Source organism: Borostomias antarcticus, assembly GCF_949987555.1.
Source record: "Borostomias antarcticus genome assembly, chromosome: 21".
Classification (NCBI taxonomy): Eukaryota; Metazoa; Chordata; class Actinopteri; order Stomiiformes; family Stomiidae; genus Borostomias; species Borostomias antarcticus.
This window is the reverse complement of record NC_140254.1, coordinates 11,923,322-11,945,821: the sequence shown is the minus strand read 5'-3', so window position 1 is coordinate 11,945,821 and position 22,500 is coordinate 11,923,322. Positions and strand designations below refer to the sequence as shown.

The window sequence follows — 22,500 nt, the reverse complement described above, 5'->3', positions numbered from 1 at the left end:
CCCTGGGGTTATTTAGGAGAGTCTGGGATGATCAAATATAAGCCGAGGGAGAGGGGGAGAGAGAGAAAGAGAGGGAGAGAGAGAAAAAGAGAAATAGGGAGAGAGAGAGAAGACTGTAGAAATCTACTGTGTGTGACTGTTTGTCTGGGTGATTACACACTACTGTAGTTCTGTATCGTTAAGGATCAGGTTTGAACGTTGACGTTTTTCAAATGAACTGGAAGTTTTCTGTGAACTAAGACCAACTCATCTCTAAAACATTAGTTTGATTGTTTTCTCGTTTTCCCAGTTAAACCAAAATTACTACCTGTGGTGACATGACAAAAACTGTTGCAACAGATTTATGCAAAAACTCATATTGATGTTCCACTAATGTAGGTCTGTAACCCTTTACTAAATATGTATATTAATGTATTACTATGACGCTTATTAATGTTATTACTATATACGTATGTTACGTTAACTTCATTTTGCATATTTAACGAATGCTCAAAACAATGTGACTGATGGTCTGGCAGATGAATGACAGACCACTCCTCCCACTTTTAAACAGTATGAGCTTGACTCCTGGATATGTCCATGTTTTTACATGTTAATTCTACTAAGCCGGTTTCTCTGTCAGTCTCTAGACTTGATGACGCACGTTCAGACATGATGGCACGTGTTCAGATGTGACTGCCTGTTCAGACATGATGGCGTGTTCAGACATGATGGCGTGTTCAGACATGATGGCGCGTGTTCAGACATGATGGCGTGTTCAGACGTGACTGCGCCTGTTCAGACATGATGGCGTGTTCAGACATGATGGCGCGTTCAGACGTGATGGCGTGTTCAGATGTGACGCCGTGTTCAGTATTGCCTGATGGCTCGCGGAGCGGCCGACCCAGATGACCTCTGCGACGTCTGTCACCTGTTCAGGGCTGCTGTGGTGTGATTGGCCGACAGGGCCATGTGTATAACCACTAGTGGCAGACAGGAAGCCCAAGGCTCTCCTACGTCCAGCTGTATGTACTTTAGTCTGTGGTTATGAGTTCGGTTGGTGGTTATATGGTAAAGCAGCTGTTTCCTGTGACCTGACCCTTGACCCTCGACTGGTACAGAAGGGACTACTTTTTTATCAATGCAATTGTTGCCGTGACGCTGAGGGCGTGCAGGTCATGTTTCCCAGAAGTGCTTTATGAGGAAGTTTGACCCCTGACCTTTTGAAGGACATATCTGAGTGGGAGCCCTGGGATGACCTTTACCCCAACCATGACCCTTATCATGACCCCAACCCTGGTCTCATCTTCAGAGGCTTCTAGCTCCACCTACTGGCCAGAGCCTCTCATGCCCGTGTGCAGGGTCTGAGAGGAAAGCCACCGTGACCCTTGACCCTGAGGGTGGTTGGTGTCATCAGAGCACTGTTGGTTCCCGCCCAGGATCCCATCAGCAACATGTCCAGATTCTCCTGTCGCCTTCCCAGTCCTTCCTACCGCAGACATCAGGAATCTCCTACGATTCCAACTCTTAGCGTTCCAACACAACTCAGAAGTGCGTTTATCTGTGTTTGGTCCCACCCCCAGACTGAATCTCTGCCACTCCATTGGTGGGGAGCGTTCCAGTACTTGTCCATATTTGGTCACGTCATCCTGGACACCAGAGACCAGTAGAATGTGTATTTGCCCCTTAAAGGGGAAGTTCTAGTGTCCGTTTTTGTTTTTTTTGTTTTTCTACCATGGAGAGAATAACGTTACTTCTGTCACAGAACCTTCCTTACGTTATGTTGAGCCTTTTCTACATGGTAGAGACGTTCTATCAGGACCAGACTAATGCATGACTCACTCAATAAAACCTGACGTTTTTTTTTTAATAAAGATTTTGTTCCTCTTTTGAATGGCAACTTAATCAGAATCACTTTTTATAATGGCTGTGTATCAATCCTGGTGACAGAACACTTTATTTTGAGTGACTCCTACAGCCAAACCATAAACTCCACTCTCATTGCAACTAGTTGGGTTTAGTTTTATTCATGGTCAAGCATCTACAGACTCAATAGAAGCTGTGTGACGAACAGCTACATCATCAAACTATTTATTGCTGCTGGTTGAGCATCTACAGACTAACCAGAGGAACATGAACTCAGACAGAAAACACCAGAACGTTGGTTTAGATTTTCCTTTAATGACAACAAATTAAATACGAAGCAATAAGAGGTTGTGACAATTAAGACTTGCTGACAAGTGGGTGTGGTCTAGTGTTGCTGTAAGCCCCTCCCCTAAAGGTACTTCATAAAAGGTCCCTGGATCCCATGTCCATGAGAACTGAGGACTCAGCGTCTGCATATCGTGTTACAGTCCTTCAATAACAATGACAACCGCCACCTCAAACACACACACACACACCAGGACTGGCCTTCACACGTCAGTACCATCCATCAAATGCTCTCTGGTTCAAGTGCACAGTGCTGCCTTCGGCTCCTTCCATACGAGTAACGGACACCATCAGAAGAGGCCTTCAGCCAACCACACAGCGCTCTCTCTCTCTCTCTCTCTCCCTCTTGCATATTAACTATGTGGCCCCCTGCAGAGCTTCCCCTGAGCACCTCCAGAGGGTCTCCACTCAACCCAGGGCCCCAGCACACATAACACTATTCAAGCACAGGCCCCAGCACTAGAGGCCCCAGCTCTAGAGGCCCCAGCACTAGAGGCCCCAGCTCTAGAGGCCCCAGCTCTAGAGGCCCCAGCTCTAGAGGCCCCAGCTCTAGAGGCCCCAGCACTAGAGGCCCCAGCTCTAGAGGCCCCAGCAGCGCTGGTTAAAGTATCGAAGCAGGTGTGCCTCCCTCTGTATGAGACAGGAATGTAATTACGGTAACTTCCTCCCTGAAAGAATGGCTCCTCTCCACAGACCAGACAAGACCAGGCTAGACCAGAACAGGCTAGACCAGGCCAGGCTAGACCAGAACAGGCTAGACCAGAACAGGCTAGACCAGGCCAAGCTAGACCAGAACAGGCTAGACCAGGCCAAGCCAGGCGAGGCTAGATCAGACACACACAAGGCTCTGCTCTTCTGGGTGGTGGGGGTCAGGGCGGGGCAGGAAGGGCGCTAGGATCCTGTCTGTCTCTCCACTGAGCCATGTCAACCTCAGAACCGGCTCAGGTCCAGATCCCATGTCCTGACTGACCTCTGACCTCTACAGCTTGACCGCCAACCTTAGACTAGTTACAGACTGGTTACAGCCTTACAGACTGGTTACTACTGTGGACTTCACAAGTATGTAGACAAGGGCAGTTGAACACTGATGCCCCCTGCTGGCCTGTTGTGTACAACCTCCAGGTGAGGGTTTGGTGAGAGGAGTCTTGGATGGCAGGGGAACTGATGCCTAACTCACACTATTAGAGGGTGTGTGTGTGTGTGTGTGTGTGTGTGTGTGTGTGTGTGTGTGTGTGTGTGTGGTACGGGGTTGGCAGACTGGGACCAGAGGGGATCACAGAGACTGGTTATGGTGAGGAGGAGAGGAGGAGGAGGAGGCAGGGAGGTCTGGCTATAGTATGACACAGTCTGAGTCTTTCTCTCGTCTTCTCGATCCCTGTTGGCCTGGCACTTGACCTCTGACCTGGAAGGGAAAAAAAAAAAGAAACAACCAGAGTTAGAAACCAAACCTTTGTTCATGATGCGACCTCGTCTGGGAGAGGCCCAGGAGCACGGCCCCCTGGGAAGAATTATTTTTAATGTTCATTTAAATGATTTAAAATGTGGATTTACAGTGGGGTTTTGCATGAGGATATGGGGATTAGTCACATGGCATTTTTATTTTTTCTGCTGTTGGCGTCACTTACTGAACTCTGTAGCACACTAATACTGTGAGAAATGTCGCAGACTCTCTGCTTGTGGCACTCTGACAGTGAGCCAGAGGGCATGTGAACAAATTAGAGATCTACCCCCCAGGTGTCTCTAGCCCCTTCCTAGGCCGAGTAGTTAAGAATTTAATTCAGCTCCACCCCCTAATTTTTTGGGGAAAAAAAGTTATTTAAAAATGAAGAAAACACTTCAGTAGAGAGCAGAGATCCCCAGGAGGAAAAATATATGGCCTGTAAGACCTGTGCCAAGGGTTGGTATCTCTGCTCAACTTTGTAGTTTTTCCAAAGATACGGGTGCGTAGAGGTTGTCCTAGTGAAGATAGATGGTCAATCTCAAGCCTCTAGGGGGCTCCACTAAAGAGTGGAGAGTCAAAAAAAAAGTCCCAAATTAATGGATTTAGAAACAATTTTAAGACATTTTAGAAGCAGGACCCATACATGTGTGGAATTCCATGAGGAGAGGATAACTTTTTTTTTTCCGTCTGAAAAAACAATGGCGTTTTTTCAGAACAAATTTCCTTTTTTCTCCAATTGTCATGAACTTTCACAGGTATGTAATACAAGCAATTCTGATTAGATTTTTGAGGAAAAAAAAAGTTCTTTGAAAATGGAAAAAACACGTCTAGTAGATGGATGTCGGATCGGTGATCAGAATCACTTGTACTTCATATATGTGTGGAATTCCCTGAAAATATAAGTGTGTTTTTTTTGCCTGACAAAACAATAAGGAGTGCTACGGTTTGGGAACTGAATGTTCATTATCTGGTTCTGAGTTAGGAGAGCTGCTGCTGGTGAAGCAGGGCTGAGGCAGCTATGGACACCTCCATTACCAGAGGTCTTTAAGAAGGTTCACACACCAGGACAGGCTGAATGCATCAGTGCTTGTGTTAAAGCTCTCCGCTGTGGTACTAAACCCATGGCATGATTCAGCTGGCACATGGGGGCGGGGAGAAAAAAAGTAATTGCGAACCTGCTTTTGATTTCGAAGTTTGAAGTCGAAAGCTCATTCGATTTTGAATTGAAATCGTGACACAAAAATTCTACTTCCCATGTCTTAGCATTTTTAAGACTTTGAAAGATTGATTTAAGACATTTTAATACCAATTAAAGGAGTAGTAAATTGTATATGATCATAAGTAACCTTAAAACAGGGCTAAACATGAATTTTCCCTTTACTACTCCTTTAAGGCCTTATTTTAAGATTAATGAATTCAATGCCTTTTAAGACTTTTTAAGGATCGTGGGAACCCTGTATCAGGCTGGTTTAGACCATCTCAAGAGTGTCCTAATGGAGTTTCAATGCATCACTTCACTGTACGCATCACAAGATGCGCTCACTATGATGATTAAGGCTCCATGACATCATCGAGCTAGGTTCTTAGAAATCGGGAAAATAAAAATGTTGAAAAACAGTTTACCGGTCTAAACTGCGATTTTCCCTGAAACGTAACAGGTTTGCACCTCATTCCATAGTGCTGTGATTTTCTCCTCTGTCCCACACATAGTGAACAGGGCGACGTGAGCTGTTCTGATGTGGAACCTTGTGTGGAACCTTGTGTGGAATCTTGTGTGCTTGACCTGCTGTGTATGTGGCTGAGAGGGACCCTGCTGCTGTTGTTGTTGTTGTTGTTGTTGGTACTCCTCCTCCTGCAGCTGTTGGGCCAGCTCCAGGTCGCTGAGGGGCCCCGGGGCCTCCCCCTGAGCCTGCTGGAGGGACATGGCCACCAGGTAGTCCTGGACGGACGGACGGACGGACGGACACACACACACACACACACACAGATATGTAAGACACATGGCCACGAGCCAGCCCTGGAGAGAGGGAGGGAGGCAGACACTCTCTGATACTGTATGTGCCTTTATTACACCGCTCTCTGAAACACTTGATTCTGATTGGACAATCGCGCATCCTACAGGTCAATTATTTCTCGATCATTGACCGATGTCAAGGGCAGCCAACCAACACATTATACGTCTATGAGAGACAGTTGAAAGTTGTGGAACATTCTAAACAGTTAATAACGGTTTTAGCTGTTGTATGTGAACCCATTCTCATCAGGTCAATCTCTTGGCTTCCCTTTGGGGTTTCAAAGGCACTGTTGGGCTCTTCTTTTTGGCTAATGAGCGTCTGGCCCTTTCTCAGGCCGTTCAGACCCAGAGGAGACAGACTGCAGCTGGGAGGGGGGCGGTACGGACTGCCTGGGTCTCTGGTGACCAGCTGGGAGGGGGGGCGGTACGGATCGCCTGGGTCTCTGGTGACCAGCTGGGAGGGGGGGGGCGGTACGGACCGCCTGGGTCTCTGGTGACCAGCTGGGAGGGGGGGGGCGGTACGGACCGCCTGGGTCTCTGGTGACCAGCTCACACCCCCGCGTCCGTCTGCAGCCTCCTGAACACACATGACCATCCTCCCTCTTAAGCACCTACTGGATTTTAGTTTGCTATTCTTGCACTTTGCCTTCAGCACTAGATTATGATCTTAGTCACTTGTTTTAGAAAGGAGATGCACTTGTGAGCTCTAGAAAGTAGTAGTACATTGGCTTTTCCTACGTTAAATGCAATTATTGTTAGTCGCTTTGGATAAAAGCATCTGCTAAATGACTAATGTAATGTAAGCAGCAGCGTGGTTAGGGGGCGTGGTCTGACCTGGTCGATCTGCCTCTGCTGCTGCTGGGCCGTGGGCTGGCTGGTGTCGGGGGCGCCCAGCGCGGGCAGCGCCCTCTGGGGAGGGTGGCACAGGCGGAAGTCCGAGTCACAGAAGTTCCCGTCCCCCTCCACGTTGTGCAGGCTCTCCCACACCAGACCCTCCTCCCGAAGGAAGCCCTGGTCCGTCACCAGCAGGTACAGGTGGCCCTGGAGGGTCAGAGGTTACACACACACGCATAAACACACACACACACACACGCATAAACACACACGCGCACACACACGCATAAACACACACGCACGCATAAACACACGCGCACACACACGCACGCATAAACACACGCACACGCATAAGCACACACACACACAAACACACAATTGCGACTTACACAAACATACAATCACAACACACAATAGCGAAGCACACACACACACACACACCTTGTGCTTGATCATGGTGCTGAAGTGGTTGTTCCTGAAGAAGACGGAGATCTCTCCCTCCGCGGCGGTGGTGTTGAGCTCACACAGGCCGTGATAGGACAGCTGGGTGGCCGTGGACTCCAGGAACTGCTCCGCTACCAGGCCTGGATAGAGGGCGCACCAAATAGAGGGCTTTCAGTAGTATTCGCCTTATTCACCTCAGCTGCCATAATGGTCAGTCTGACGTAATTAGGGGTGCGGATGCGGAAGTGCCCGTTGCCTTCAATGTTAAAAATTCACTGTAAAAACACCACTTCAAGAACCAAAATAGTCAAAATAAGGCTGAATACACTATCGGGGTTACAAACTCATCATTACCAGACTCATTGTTTTTCACTGCCGTTGTTTTCGCGTTTGGAAATACATGGGAGTGAATGCAGCTGACGGCTAACTATGGCTCATTCACCTCCATGCATTTCCAAACGCGAAAACAACGGCAGTGAAAAACAATCAGAGTCTGGCTGCCAGGTGAATAAGGCGAATTGACCATACAAATCTCACGGGGTTAAGAGGTGAAAGGTCATGGGGTCAGAATGTGAGTGGTTTTCTCCAGCAGGGGTCAGAGAACAGCTTTCAAAATCTGAAGATGCATGATTTAAATAATAATGATTTTTAAAGATTTCTTCAAGTTCGGCATTATATTGAGCAATTAGTGAAGGCAAATAAACAAAGGTACTTTGATTATATTCTATTAAAAGTCTTCATAGAGGCCTATGTTTTCAAATCCAACCAGAAAACCATCAACACTTTATAGGTGTCAACAACAACAAAAATATAACTCATTGTATGTAAAACAAAAATGTGAAGGGAGGAAACGTTGTATATCAGAAGAAGAAGAATGGGAAAACGAATGTGAGCCACAATGGAGAACTTAAGTTCAGTTTTATGGAGAGCTCATTAGGTTCTTCATTACTCCAGCTCAAAAGAATCATGACAGCAGTTCTTCCAGTTGCTGGAGAAGATGTGGGTTATCTGAGGAGAAACGTTCTATATGTTGTCGTTGTGCCCATTACTAATCTATTTCTGGAAGGAGGTACATGAGGTTTTGCAAAAAGCACTCAAAGTGGACATCCAATTTCAACTGGAGATCCTGTATTTGGGCACCCTGCCTTTGGAAAGGGTTGGTTCCTATGGCGGAGGTTTATCTAGGATTTTAAGAACAGGTTGGTTCCTATGGCGGAGGTTTATCTAGGATTCTAAGAACAGGTTGGTTCTAATGGAGGACGTTTATCTAGGATTCTATAGCCCAGTTCACATACAAGATTTGCTATGAGACTGGTTGCAACTTGCAGCCACCTGCAACAGTAACCCAAAACTGTGCTTTGCAACATTCTAAAACTGAACTATTCACACCAAAGCAACGAGTGGAGAATGTTTACCGTTTCCATAACAACGGCTCTTGTCACTCAACCCATTTCCTTATCCAGCAACCCTTTATTTTGTATCTATTAGCTCTACTGTTGTATTATATTTTGTCCACATTTGTTTAGTCTATTCCACGATCGTCTACCTTTTCTGTTCTAACATCAATGTACAGTAGCCTCTCGTTAACGTGAACTAGCCGTTACTGGTTACTAACTAACCAGTAGCCTACTAGCCCTGCCATGAACCCAGAGAGCCCGACATATTGTTGTGTACACGCTCGCGCCAGTTTAATGTAAATATCTGTCTTTTTTATTTAGTTTTTTCTTATTCTTGAGTATCATGGAGGTACACCACAACTCTCTAGTTCTAGCTTTTTAGTTATATTAATTTCTATCTTTTATTATTTACTTAATCAGTCCTCATATGCTTGTGAAATTTGTATTGTAACTTTATTATGTTTAAGAACCGAGTATTACAGATGGCTAGGATAGAAAAGGCTTTAAAAGCCTATGAAAATGACCACATTGCTTGTATGGATCATGTTAAGCTTCACTAAAAATATAAACAAGAAGATGAGTGGAAGGTGAGCTGAGTGTTTTTAGTCAGAGTTAAAGGGTAGTTAGGGTCGGGGTCGGGGGTCACCTTCGCTGACGAGGCTACAGTCTGCTGAGTGCTTGTAGTCGATGATCTTCTCCACCAGCTGGTTGTAGCTCAGCTTCCCCACGGCCGACGCCATCTCTGGGCTCTGAGAGACCACAGGAGAGACCACACAGAAACATGCTGAATATCTCTGAGTTCTGAGAGACCACAGGAGAGACCACACAGAAACATGCTGAATATCTCTGGGCTCTGAGACACCACACGTTAGAAACATACCGAATATCTCTGGGCTCTGAGGAGAGACCACACGTTAGAAACATACTGAATATATCTGAGCTCTGAGGAGAGACCTCATGTTAGAAATATACTGAATATCTACTGAATATCTCTGAGCTCTGAGGACAGACCACACATTAGAAATATACTGAACATTTCTGGAGAGACCACACGTTAGAAACATACTGAACATCTCTGAGGAGAGACCACACGTTAGAAACATACTGAACATACTACAGCTACAGAACTTAGAGGCTCCTAGTTTACAAACATTTATAACCTTACAACCTTTTCTTCTTTTTAATCTTGCTTTCATCATGTTGTTTTACCAATATACTTTTTATTATACTCACTAACATTTATTTTATTTTTTTTACTTACTTTCTATTCTCTTTTACCATACCTGTATATGATCTGTCCTATTTTATTCTCTTATTTTTTTTCTACTATTTATTTTTATCTACTATCTTAAAGGCGCTCAGTTCGATTTTTTTGGGCCACTAGATGGGGCAGTGGCGCAGCGTATCAGACATAAACAAGTGGGCGTTTTCACTCCATATATGGATATGCACCCTCACACCCCCACCCCCCCAGCCGCATATTCACTAGTCAGTTGAAATAGGAAGGGCCCTCTCTGTAGCTGTAAAAAGGAAAACAGCTTGAAACAGGCTTCCTATCATGACTACAATGGGCCCAGCATTGCAACTACGATTGAAAAACAGGTCCGACATCGATCAATTACCCATTGTTCCTGATTTATCAGCTAAATACATGGCTAACGTTACACAAACACATGGCTAAATCAGCCGATTACATTAAGACTGACCACTCGCCTGAGTGGGAGAAAACGTTTGGTATCTAGTTAGCTTGCTGGAACTGTATCCATGTATGTTAGTGTATGCCTACACCATGTTAGTCGGTATAATACAGAAATACATGGTAGCTAACATTTTAGGGGGACTAGGCTGGCTAACGTTGCTTATGAACCTGAATTTAGCTACTTACGCGTCGAGGAGGAGAAAGGCGAGATCCAAGTCGCTTTTGATGCCCAAAGTAACTCCAACCTCTCTCCAGATGGTAAAAGCCAGTCCAATATTTATTTGTGTACGTTATCTTCTTTTGTCTGACTCTTTTTTAGCCGAAGACCATGGTGTCTTTGCTCCCGGAGTATAAAAGTTCTCTCAAACGTCCATCAAGATATATATATATATTTTTTTTTACAAAATGTGCCGTAAATCGAACTTGTAACTGTTAATTTTTCTGTAAAGCACTGTGTGCTACATTTGTTTGTATGAGTAGTGCTATATAAATCGACTCAATATCGACTTCAATCTGACCTACACTGTGCTGGTCCTACTGTCCAGCGGAGTGAAGGATAGTGACCTTTACTGACTTTTACTGTGAAAGGACTGGAAGACTTTGAGAAGTATGAATACTGAGTGTTGGAGTTTATCTGTTAGCCCTTTTCCACCAAAGTAACTCTGGTTCGTGAACAGGTTCGGTTCAGAATTCTTGGAACCTTGGTTCTATCTAGGGAACAGGCCCGCGTTTCGACCAGTTTTGAGCGGAACCGTTATATGTCAGCAGCTTGGAGATATAGGCATGTGTAAAATTGTTTAGGTGGTGTGTCACAAAAGTGGCTTGCGTAGTCTACTTCATTATAAATATAGTAGGTCGTCATCACACTATTGTTTTAGGGATTGTCAATTATAATTTGTATAAAGTCAGTTGGATGGCTGGTGGTGGCACTTAGCATAGAGAGATTCACACTTGGGAGCCTTCCTGGCGCACATTTACACATAGCTGAAGCGGTCGATTACCACTCTTATCATGGAGTAAAGTACAGTTGTTAACAGCCAATCTATAGACCACGCACGCGATATTGTCCTTCTGGTGGAAAAGGGCTATGTATTGAGCATAATCTTGTAGTCGGTAGCAACATTTCACTGTGACTGTACACCATACATGTGACAAATAAAAGGAATCTTTAATCTTGACTTTTACTGTGAAATGACTAGAAGACTAAGAAGGACTTTTACTGTGAAATGACTGGAAGACTTTGAGAAGGACTTTTACTGTTAAAGGACTGAACTACTTTTAGAAAGACTTTTACTGTGAAAGGTCTGGAAGACTTTGAGAAGGACTTTTAATATGAAAGGACTACAAGACTTTGAAAAGGACAACACTTTCAGGAGGACTTTTACTGTGAAAGCCCCTACCTGTGGGTCCACCAGCCAGCCATGGTACAGAGGAATGTTCAGCAGGTCAAACACAATGCATTCTGGGGTGTACTCGAAGTCTGACACACCGGTGAAGCGCACGTTGACGTCCAGACCTGTAGACAGCTTGGGCAGGACAGCCATGGCATCACTCATGTTCTAGAAACACACACACACACATGTTCGAGCACGCACACACATGCGCGCACGCACGCACACACACAGGTTGTTACAGGATTAAAATACTTTACCACTAGGATAAGTGGCTAAAAAAGGGTCCTTGTTAATCTTGAGGTACCAGGTTCCATGTCTAGGGGAAGGGGAGGGTTAATAATGTAATTTATACCTCCCCATTCCCCTTCCCATCTCCCTCCCTCCCCCTGGAAGGGTTACAGTAACATTAGCAGGCTGACAGCGTGTTTACATCCCACATACCTGCTGGAAGTTGAGCTCCATGCCTTCAGCCTTCTCCCTGGGCTTAATGGACAATACACACTCTCCTGTGGCAGAGGGAACACCAACACACACACACACACAGAAAGAGAACATGAGTCCTCACTCAGATAATAACCAACTAGGAGTGTGGGCTATACTGTATGTCTCCATAGCTGCAGACTAGACAGAGGTGACTAGTGACTGCATGATAATCAGGTCAGCATATGTTCATGTGAGCGGAGCAGTTTTCTCTGGGTGTGATGACCCCAGGTTTAACCACCGTACTGAGCTGTCTTCCTGTACTCCAAAGATGGCCCTAGATGTTATTTGTGGGAGCTACAGTACTATATACAGTGTACAGACATTCCTTCTCTTCAGAGTAAAGATGGCCCAGTTGTCTCACCCAGGTGAGCCATCAGATCCTCTGTGGTGATTACTTCTGTCTGGGCAGGTAGCTTGGCCTGGGGAGAGACCACAGAGCACACGTGATCCAGACACACGTTTTCTTTCTAGAGAGAACATGACTCAGAGCCCAGAGTGATGTTGATTCATTTCTAAACTCGAACCGGAATGATTACCCCATCACCAGTCAACCCCTTAGCCCAAGGCCTTGCCGAATGGATATGGAACAGACCCATTGATGAGGCACACAAGGTAACGCCTAGGACCTAGTGGTTGGTTTGGGACTGGGCCCTGGGTCTGTTTCCTACTCTAGCAGAAGCCCTCCTGGAGAGAGGAGCTAGTAATCGCTGCTACTCAGACGAGTGTTTGGCTGTGAGGTACTCAGAAGAACGCACCTTCCACCGGAGGAACAGGGTGTTCATGATGGCCAGCAGGGGACAGGGTCCATTCTCGCTTTGTGTGATGATGGGCGTCTTCTTCTCCTTCCATGTGATCCACTTCACAAAGTAGTACGCCGGCGTGGCGGGCTCGGGCTCCGGGGCGGCGGCAGCGCCCCCTGTGGCCGGAGGAGAAACCACAGCAGCGGCAGGAGCAGCGGCCCCGCCTCCAGCCCCGCCCCCGGCGGCCAGGGCCTCCTCCCCCAGGCAGGGGAGGTCGGCTGAGGGGGAGCGGCCCTTGGCCCCCAGGGCGGAGTAGGAGGAGGACGGCGCCTCGTCCAGGGAGTTCCCTGTCGCGCCGTCCGACAGCTCCAGGCTGGGGATGGAGAAGGAGGCCGAGTCCGAGGACTGGCCCTGGTCCTCCGAGCCCCCCAAGGTGGTCTGGAACTGGGAGAGCTCCTCCGACAGCTCCCCCTCCGTCTGGACTTCTGCCTGGACCTCTGGCTGGGCTGCGGATGGAGGGCTGGAAGCTGAGGCCCCCGGGCTGCCGTTGTTCTCAGACCCGGTGGGTGTGGGGGTTGTAGTTCCTACGGCGGGTGTGGGGGTTGTAGTTTCCCTGGGTGTGGGGGTTGTAGTTCCCACGGCGGGTGTGGGGGTTGTAGTTTCCCTGGGTGTGTCCGAGGCCTCTGCGTCCATGGCGGGGGTGTCGGTAGCGGGGGCGGGCTTGGGGGAGGCCTCAGGCTCCACTTTGGGGGGGTTGTCCCCCGCTGCCATGGAGACCGCTGGTGCGAGAGTTACGTCTTTGGCAGACAGGGCCAGGTCCTCTCTGCACATGCTCAGTAGATCCCCACCCACCTGCTCGCCATCGGCGGCGGCCATCTTGACTGTAGCACTTAAGATTTAAAAAGTAAGGCCAAGTTGGCTTGAGGGACCGCTGAGGGTGATTGAGACTTCAGACGTAGACAGCCCTTTACATGAGGCTAGTGTGTTTAGGTGTTTCTAAGTTGGCAGTGATTTGTTTGAGAGGGAGGCTCATTCCTGAGTGAACAGCATTTCCTCGCAGCAGACAGACAGACGGTTACAGGAGGATCTGCGGTTGGCTTCTCTGTCTCCCTTCACATCAGCCAGCAGCAGCAGCTTCTAATCTAATGTCACGTTACATTCGCTCCCAGTTCAAGTTTGGGTTTTCTGATAACAGCCTCGACTCGACCCGCTGGGTTCAGCTTCACACAATAAAAAAAGTACAAAACTCAACAAACTACAGAAAATATATACTCCAGAAATCTTAATGCAAAACATCAAGATTAACCAAAACAAGTAGTAACACCAAAACAACAACTATTTTACAAGTAATTTCCAGCCCTGCCTCTGTGCATGTTACAGTATAAAGCTTCCTGTCAGATAAATATGTGAGATACAGTTAAAGCTTCCTGCCAGATAAATATGTGAGATACAGTTAAAGCTTCCAGTAAGATAAATATGGTTGAATAGTTTTGGGCAGCAAAAACATCGGCATACCAGATCAAACTGAGCTACAACTGAGAGTGACTGGAGTAACTGAATATAACAGGTTTAAACCTACAAGACTTTACTGTCCAGATAACCAACTAACGTGTGTCTTTCTCCTCAAAGAGACAGCAGGTTGGAGAGTTGTGAGAATGGGTGTGTTTTGTTTTTAGGGCAGGTGACACCAGCAGTGCTTTAGTCAGGCTTGTTCCCCTCCAGCCTCGTGACAGGGCTGGTGACTAAGCTAGGTAGCTTTTCAGGATGTCGCTGGTCTTCAGGCTGACCGTCCTATTTAGCTAGCTTAGAGAGGGTGCACTTCTCGGGTGACCATATTCCTGGACACCAAACCTGCAAGACAATTGCACAATGACATCAGCTAACTTAGCTATGCTATTAAAACAGTAATTTATTCGTTCCAGTATAATCATAGTTGGTGGTTACGATCCAAGTGCTCTGTTTGAGTTTCAAATTCACCTGATTTGAGATAACGTTAAATATGAACTCGCTTGCTTAGCTACTCGCTAGCCAGCTGGTGACAGACCGCTACGGTAAACGTGTTAGTTAGTAGCTATTTACAACAGCTAAAACATAAGACAGCGGTGATGGAGAACGCATTTGAATAGCTGCCTAATATTACAACGCCAAAACTGACATGAGCATAACAGGCGGGCTGGCGATATCGCCGTGCTGCCAACACCGTGCTAACCCGACGGCAGCTCCCCTGGAGAAGCGTGATGATGGCAGCTCTAGCTAGCCAAGCTAAGCTAACCTGCTAGCTGCTGAACTGCTGGAAAGAAAACAACTCACCACAAGCATGAAGTCAGCTGACGACCACGCAAATATCTCACTTGGTCCGAAATTCGACTTGATGTTAACAAGTGTTTATCGATCAAGAGAAAATTACATTAAATAGTATTCAGACCAACTATAGTCCAGGTTGTGTAACCCCGCTGCTAGACAGACAGATGAACAGATGACCAGGCTATTTACATTGTCCACTTCCGCTAACAGGCTGTAAACAATGACGTCACCACGTCCAACCGACACGCGCACGCTGAGCCGCGCAGCTACTTACACCCATCCGATGGATCGCAACGGTACAGTACGACCCTAGAGGAATATTTACCGATGTAAACACGCCCACCTCTCACACGTGAGAGCTGCAACAACACACTACACCAACAGACCAGAGCCCCCCCCCTGCTCTCTCTCTCTTCTCTCTTCTCTCTCTCTCTCTCTCTCTCTCTCTCTCTCTCTCTCTCTCTCTAACCCGCCAGCTATCTGTCAACTTACTGCAGAGGACAGGATATCGGCCGTGCTCTGCTGGCGAACATGGACGGCTTTCTTCGTAGCTGCAGCGCCGCAGTGAAGGTAGGAGATATGAGTCTGGTGGTAGGAGATGAGTCTGGTGGTATTGTACTACAGGGATGCTTGTGTCACTCTTTCGCCGGGTGTAGTTGTGTGTACAGTAGTAGCACCGCGCGTGGGCTGCTGCCTGTCCCGCGCTGCTAGCTGCGAGGACACGGCCGCTCATGTCAGACTTGCAGTTTTACGATCCAATGAATAAACTGTTTTGGATGTCAGTCTTTGTAAAAACAAACAAGCAAACAAACACACACAAAAAACATATTTTTGCACCTGTGCTGCATGCTGCATCCATGTTGATAAAGAAGTTCACTGTCACAACAGAACCAAGGCATGAGGATGCTTAGATGGATGGATGGATGGATGGATGGATGGATGGAGAGATGGAGGGATGGATGGATGGAGAGATGACAGATGGATGCATAGATGGATGGATGGGAGGGATGGAGGGATTCAGAAGCAGAGCCCACACCACAGACCAATATCAGGGCTGGTAAGTAAGGAAGTGCAGCCTTCTGGGTGCAGCTCAGGATGGAGACATGGGACAGATTATAAAACCTGTTATAAAACCTTGAGGGGGTGTTTACAGGGCAAAGGCAGAAAATGTGTGTGTGTGTGTTTGTGTGTGTGCATGTGTGTGCGCATATGTGTGCCTGATATTATGTACTGTGTATTTTCTCAGTGCAAACTGTCCTTTTTTAAACTAACTAAACTAAATCAAACACTGACTCCGTTCCAACATCAGCACATTGTGTAACTCTGGGCTGAATACTAGTCTGCATATTTCTTCACAGCTGCTCTAACGCCAGGGTCATGTGACCAGGCCAGGACCTGGGGTGGTGATGATGTCACATGACTGGTCAGGACCTGTCAGAGCTGAGAAAGGGGGAGCTACTGGTACACACAACAAGACACACAACCACACAACAGGACACACAACCATACAACAAGACACACAACAAGACACAACAGGACACACAACCACACAACAAGACACACAACCACACAACAGGACACGCAACCACACAACAGGACACACAACCACACAACAAGACACACAACCACACAACAGGACACACAACCACACAACAAGACACACAACCACACAACAGGACACACAACCACACAACAAGACACACAACTACACATCAACACACACAACCACACAACAGGACACACAACCACACAACAAGACACAACCACACAACAAGACACACAACCACACAACAGGAAACACAACCACACAACAGGACACACAACCACACAACAAGACACAACAAGACACAGCAAGACACAAGACACACAACCACACAAAAAGGCACACAACCACACAACAAGACACAAGACACACAACAAGACACATCAAGACACACAACCACAAAACAAGACACACAACCACACAACAAGACACACAACAAGACACAGCAAGACACAACAAGACACACAGCAAGACATTACATTACAGTCATTCAGCTGACGCTTTTATCCAAAGACACACAACAAGACACACAACAAGACTCACAACAAGACATCCTCTTACAAAGCTCTTGACATTTTCAGGAGTGTACATCTGTTCTATTCTGCCATGTTCTATTTGATTCTGTTCTAATCTGCCATGTTCTATTTGATTCTGTTCTAATCTGCCATGTTCTATTTGATTCTGTTCTATTCTGTCCACTGAAGGGCAGTTCTGGCCCCCTAACCCTGGCCCTAACCCTGGTCCCCTGGTCCCCATTGTCCATGAGGCAGACAGACAGACATGTGCACACACACACACACACGCACACACACACACACACACACACACACACACACACTGAGCAGGCGGACAGACAGACAGCAGGCAGGCAGGCAGCTCTCTAGACAGAAGTCTTGACTTCCAGATTCCTGTGGTTTAACAGCCTGGCTCTGTCCACCCCTGTCTCTCTGTCTCCCGTCTGTCTGTCTGTCTGTCTGTCTGTCTGTCTGTCTGTCTGTCTGTCTGTCTGTCTGTCTGTCTCTCTGTCTGTCTGTCTGTCTGTCTGTCTGTCTGTCTGTCTGTCTGTCTGTCTGTCTGTCCCCTCCCTGTCACTATGCCTGGAGGGCTGACAGGCAACATAGAGCAACCTTGGTGAAGAGAGCAGATGCAGGCTGCCTGTCAGGATCAATAAGATCTCTGTGGATGTTGCCTGCCAGGCTCCATAGAGGCTCTAGGGTAGCTCTGTGGAGGTCTGTTTAAAGCCCAGGGTTTATAAGTGTGGTTTCTGGTTTTACAGGGTCTGCTTTAGACGATAGTAGTTGCTAATCTAATCTAATCTAATAATAAGAATATTAAATATCATTATTACCTTCCTGGCCATAGACCCCTGAGGAGTCACTGTGGATGTGAACGTTGTATGTTTGTGTCGGCTACTGCATTACTACTACAATACTACTGCAATACTACTACATTAATAAGGCATTACTACTACAATACTACTGCATTACTACTACATTAATACTGCATAACTACTACAATACTACTGCATTACTACTACACAACAAGACTCACAACAAGACATCCTCTTACAAAGCTCTTGACATTTTCAGGACATTTGTACATCTGTTCTATTCTGCCATGTTCTATTTGATTCTGTTCTAATCTGCCATGTTCTATTTGATTCTGTTCTATTCTGTCCACTGAAGGGCAGTTCTGGCCCCCTAACCCTGGCCCTAACCCTGGTCCCCTGGCCCTAACCCTGGCCCCCTGGCCCTGGGTCATTGTCCATGAGGCAGACAGACAGACATGTGCACACACACACGCGCACACACACACATACACACACACACACACACACACACACACACACACACACACTGAGCAGGCGGACAGACAGACAGCAGGCAGGCAGGCAGCTCTCTAGACAGAAGTCTTGACTTCCAGATTCCTGGGGTTTAACAGCCTGGCTCTGTCCACCCCTGTCTCTCTGTCTCCCGTCTGTCTGTCTGTCTGTCTGTCTGTCTGTCTGTCTGTCTGTCTGTCTGTCCTCTCCTTTTCTCTCTGTCTCTCCCCTCCCTGTCTGTCTGTCTGTCTGTCTGTCCCCTCCCTGTCACTATGCCTGGAGGGCTGACAGGCAACATAGAGCAACCTTGGTGAAGAGAGCAGATGCAGGCTGCCTGTCAGGATCAATAAGATCTCTGTGGATGTTGCCTGCCAGGCTCCATAGAGGCTCTAGGGTAGCTCTGTTGAGGTCTGTTTAAAGCCCAGGGTTTATAAGTGTGGTTTCTGGTTTTACAGGGTCTGCTTTAGACGATAGTAGTTGCTAATCTAATCTAATCTAATAATAATAATATTTAATATCATTATTACCTTCCTGGCCATAGACCCCTGAGGAGTCACTGTGGATGTGAACGTTGTATGTTTGTGTCGACTACTGCATTACTACTACAATACTACTGCAATACTACTACATTAATAAGGCATTACTACTACAATACTACTGCATTACTACTACATTAATACTGCATAACTACTACAATACTACTGCATTACTACTACATTAATACTGAATTACTATCACAATACTACTGCATTACTGCTACAATACTACTGCATTACTACTACATTAATACTGCATTACTGCTACATTGATACTGTATCACTAATGCAATGCTACTGCATTACTACCACAGTATATTACTACTACTACTACCACTAAAATTATGTGTTATAATTTAACTATACAACAGCCAAATGTGCATCATCGTTATCAAAACGAGATTGCCGTCTCCAGCTCACACGAAGGCGGAATCTAGGAAAATAATAATAATAATAATAACACTGTTTCAAACAAGAGTTTTACAAAGTGCTTCACAGAACATATAAAACATTTATACACACACATAAATACCTATATACATATACACATAACAAAATAATATAAATAAAATAAAAAATATAATAGTAATAAAATAGAACATGCATATGGAACCACAAAACCAGGGACTCTCTAAAAACAGTCACCCTAAATAAAAGCAACAGTAAAAATATGTGTTTTGAGTTTCTTTTTCAAACTACTGACACTGTCAATGGCTCTAATGTTATCTGGGAGTGAATTCCAAAGTTTAGGGCCATAGGAACTAAAAGCTGAGTCTCCACTTGTCATCCGTGTTTTCGGAATGACCAGCAAATTGCTGTCGGATGATCTAAGTGGCCTAGCCGGAGTATATCTCACAATCATGTCACTGAGGTAAAGTGGGGCAAGACCATGAAGACATTTAAAAACTAATAAAATAATCTTAAAATCAATTCTAAAAGTTACAGGTAACCAGTGAAGGGATTGGAGTGCATGTGTGATATGTTCTCTCATTTTAGTGCGCGTTAGGATTCTAGCAGCACAGCAGCATTTTGAACTCGCTGCAGGTTTTTAATGGATTTCTTGGGTAGACCGGGTAAAAGTGCATTACAGTAATCAAGTCTGCTAGATACAAAAGCGTGTATGAGTTTTTCTCAGTCGGCAATGGAGATAATATCACGGACCTTCAAGGTATTTCTGAGGTGATAATATGCTGTTTTACATACATTGCTGATGTGATTATTGAAACTTAGATCACTATCAAAGATAACTCCAAGATTTCTGATGTGGTCTTTGGGCTTCAGACCCATGGAGTCTAGATATGGTAACACATCTATTCTTTGTTTTTCATTTCCGACAACAAGGTATGGAGGACCAAACCTGTCAAAATTAAAAATAAATACATAAATAAATGACTCAACAAATGACCAATAAATAAATGAATAAATATGCACAAAAATAATTAAATGAATGAATAAATTAATGCAGTAATGTGTAAATAAATACATAAAATTTGATTTAAATGTATAAAATTCTATATTTATTTATTGTTTGATTAATTATTTCTTGCATTTATTTCCATATTCATTTATTTATTTATGTATTTATTTTCACATTCTTTTCCACATTTATTTCCACATTTATTTATTCTTTGTTTGCTCGCTCCTTATACGCTAATTAGGGGGGCGTGGCGCATTCCAGGCAACCCGTAACTCGTGTTTTTCCGACCTTCTACACGTAAAAATGCACTGGAATGGCAGTCAAACCCGTAACTTCCCACCCGTGAACTCGTACCAGATCGATGTACTCCCATAGAACGCGCCATAAGGTATGCGATTGGTAATTTTGAGCAAATACCTCCCCTTTTACCGTGAACGCGCTCATAGCTAGATTGGACCAGCTGGGTCGACTTAACGAGTTGCCACAGTCGCCTACCGTTTATCCGTGATTGCGGTTGTCCAGTTTACTCAAGGCCAGTTTCTCACTCAGCTTTGGTAGCCCCCCATACAGATGCTTGTTGGTAACATGCTCGTTCTGGTTGATATTTAGTACCACACGCAGCATTCTGGTGTAGCACCCATCCAGAGACTTCTGCATGGTAGGCTTCAGGGTCCAAGTTTCACAGCCCTATAGGAGGACTGACTCCACGGTCGCATGGAAGAAGCTCAGTTTGATGTGTCGAGGGAGATTGGAGTTCCACACACTATTCATGCCATTCAGGGCCCTCCATGCCAGCGCTTTTCTCACCTTAAGGTCCTGTTCTGATGACTTGACCTAGGAACCCAGGTATTTGAAGTCGCTAACTTCTGCCAGAGCATTGCCCCCTTCTGTCTTGAGAGGTGGGTGGTCCAGCGGGGTGTTGAAAGTGATTGCCTCAGTCTTCTTTGCATTCAACCTGAGGCCAACCCTGGCACATTCTGCCTCTACTCTGTTCAAGAGCTCCTGTGCCTGCTCCACACGGTTGGACATCAGACAGATGTCATCTGCGTAGTCCAGGTCTGCCAGGACTACAGCAGAGTTTCTTCTAGACTTCCTAGGTGTTATTATGAAGCCAAGCTCCTGCTCCTGCCCACTGATGGCTTTCCTAAGCACGTAGTCCAGGGCGACAATGAAGAGAAAGGGGGCAAGAGTGTCCCCCTGTAGCACCCCTGTTAGGATGTTGAACTCCTCACTGTTGCCATCCAGGGTTACCACTCTGGCTGTACCTGGCCTCTATGGCCCAGAGTAGGTTAAGAGGGACCATGTAGGCCTTAAGGATTTTCACCATCACGCCTCTGTGTATTGAATCAAATGCTTTTTTGAAATCAATAAAACACAGGACTGCTGTTACAGTAGGTTGTTCCTTTTCACCTCCTCTATGATCCTCCTTAAGGCCAGGATCATTCTGTCAGCCTGGGCTGCTCATTAAATGGTAAATGGACTGCACTTATATAGTGCTTTTCCACCTTAGCGGCACTCAAAGCGCTTTACAATGGCCTCTCATTCACCCATTCACACACACATTCATACACCAATGGTGGTAGCAATTTGGGGTTAGGTGTCTTGCTCAAGGACACTTCGACATGTCGACAGTCGGAGCTGGGATTCGAACCACTGACCCTTCGTTCACTGAACGACCCGCTCTACCAACTGAGCTACAACCGCCCACTTTAACACTGCAGGGGGAGCAGCACTGTCTTGAATGGAGCGAGGGTGTTGACCCAATACTGGTCATACAGCAAGAGAGAGCTCACAGTTCCCCTCCTCTCCAAGGGCGTTTGATAGAAACCTCTCTCTCTCTCTCTCTCTCTCTTGTCCTCCATGTCCCACATTCATCCTCCCGTCCAGTGACTCCTCCATCCCTCAACGCCCCGCCAGCCCCCTGTTCTCTCAGTCAGGCTATTTCGGGCTTGTTTTTATCTCCGTCCTTGTCCTTGCATGGCTATACTGCAGAAGAGTGCAGCAGTATGCTCCAACTGTTCAAGTATTATACTCCAGCCGTCCAGTGTGTCAGAGTATTGTAGTATTGTATACTCCAGTTGTTACAGTATTGTAGTATAGTATTATACCGGTGGTATTGTACTATATTTAGTATGCTTCGGCCTTTCAGAGTGTTGTAGTGTAGTGTACTATTACTTCAGCTGTTATTGTAGTATAGTGGATATAGAGGATGTATCTTGTTCTCGGCAGGCCAGAGAGCATT

At 46.0% G+C, this 22,500-nt stretch overlaps 3 protein-coding genes across 4 annotated transcripts in view; 2 read left to right on the top strand and 1 right to left on the bottom strand.

Annotated features, from left to right (window-relative positions):
- LOC311323126 (phosphatidylinositol 4-kinase beta) overlaps positions 1–1,703 on the top strand; it is a 9,760-nt gene extending 8,057 nt beyond the window's left edge. The window contains exon 10 of the mRNA XM_084455288.1: positions 1–1,703. This exon is cut by the window's left edge and continues 993 nt beyond it. The gene's annotated coding sequence lies outside the window, so the exon portion shown is untranslated.
- A 457-nt stretch (positions 1,704–2,160) lies between these two features.
- mindy1 (MINDY lysine 48 deubiquitinase 1) lies at positions 2,161–15,105 on the bottom strand. 2 transcript variants are annotated; one of them, XM_084455638.1, is made up of 10 exons: positions 14,947–15,105; positions 12,652–14,487; positions 12,258–12,315; positions 11,855–11,919; positions 11,420–11,578; positions 8,967–9,069; positions 6,921–7,063; positions 6,480–6,686; positions 5,415–5,570; positions 2,161–3,592 (listed from the first exon to the last, which is right to left on the bottom strand). In XM_084455638.1, the coding sequence occupies exons 2-10, from the start codon at positions 13,510–13,512 to the stop codon at positions 3,521–3,523; spliced, it is 1,824 nt and encodes a 607-aa protein (XP_084311764.1). In that variant the 5' UTR covers positions 13,513–14,487; positions 14,947–15,105; the 3' UTR covers positions 2,161–3,520. The 2 variants fall into 2 exon arrangements, with proteins under 2 accessions (XP_084311764.1, XP_084311763.1); XM_084455637.1 differs by lacking the exon at positions 2,161–3,592 and having other exon boundaries at positions 5,213–5,570.
- A 317-nt stretch (positions 15,106–15,422) lies between these two features.
- LOC311322813 (exopolyphosphatase PRUNE1-like) overlaps positions 15,423–22,500 on the top strand; it is a gene marked incomplete at its 3' end in the record, with an annotated part of 15,944 nt that continues 8,866 nt past the window's right edge. Inside the window, exon 1 of the mRNA XM_084454931.1 lies at positions 15,423–15,510. Within this exon, the coding sequence (XP_084311057.1) occupies positions 15,472–15,510 (39 nt within the window). The 5' untranslated portion in view covers positions 15,423–15,471. The remainder of the gene's footprint in view (positions 15,511–22,500) is intronic.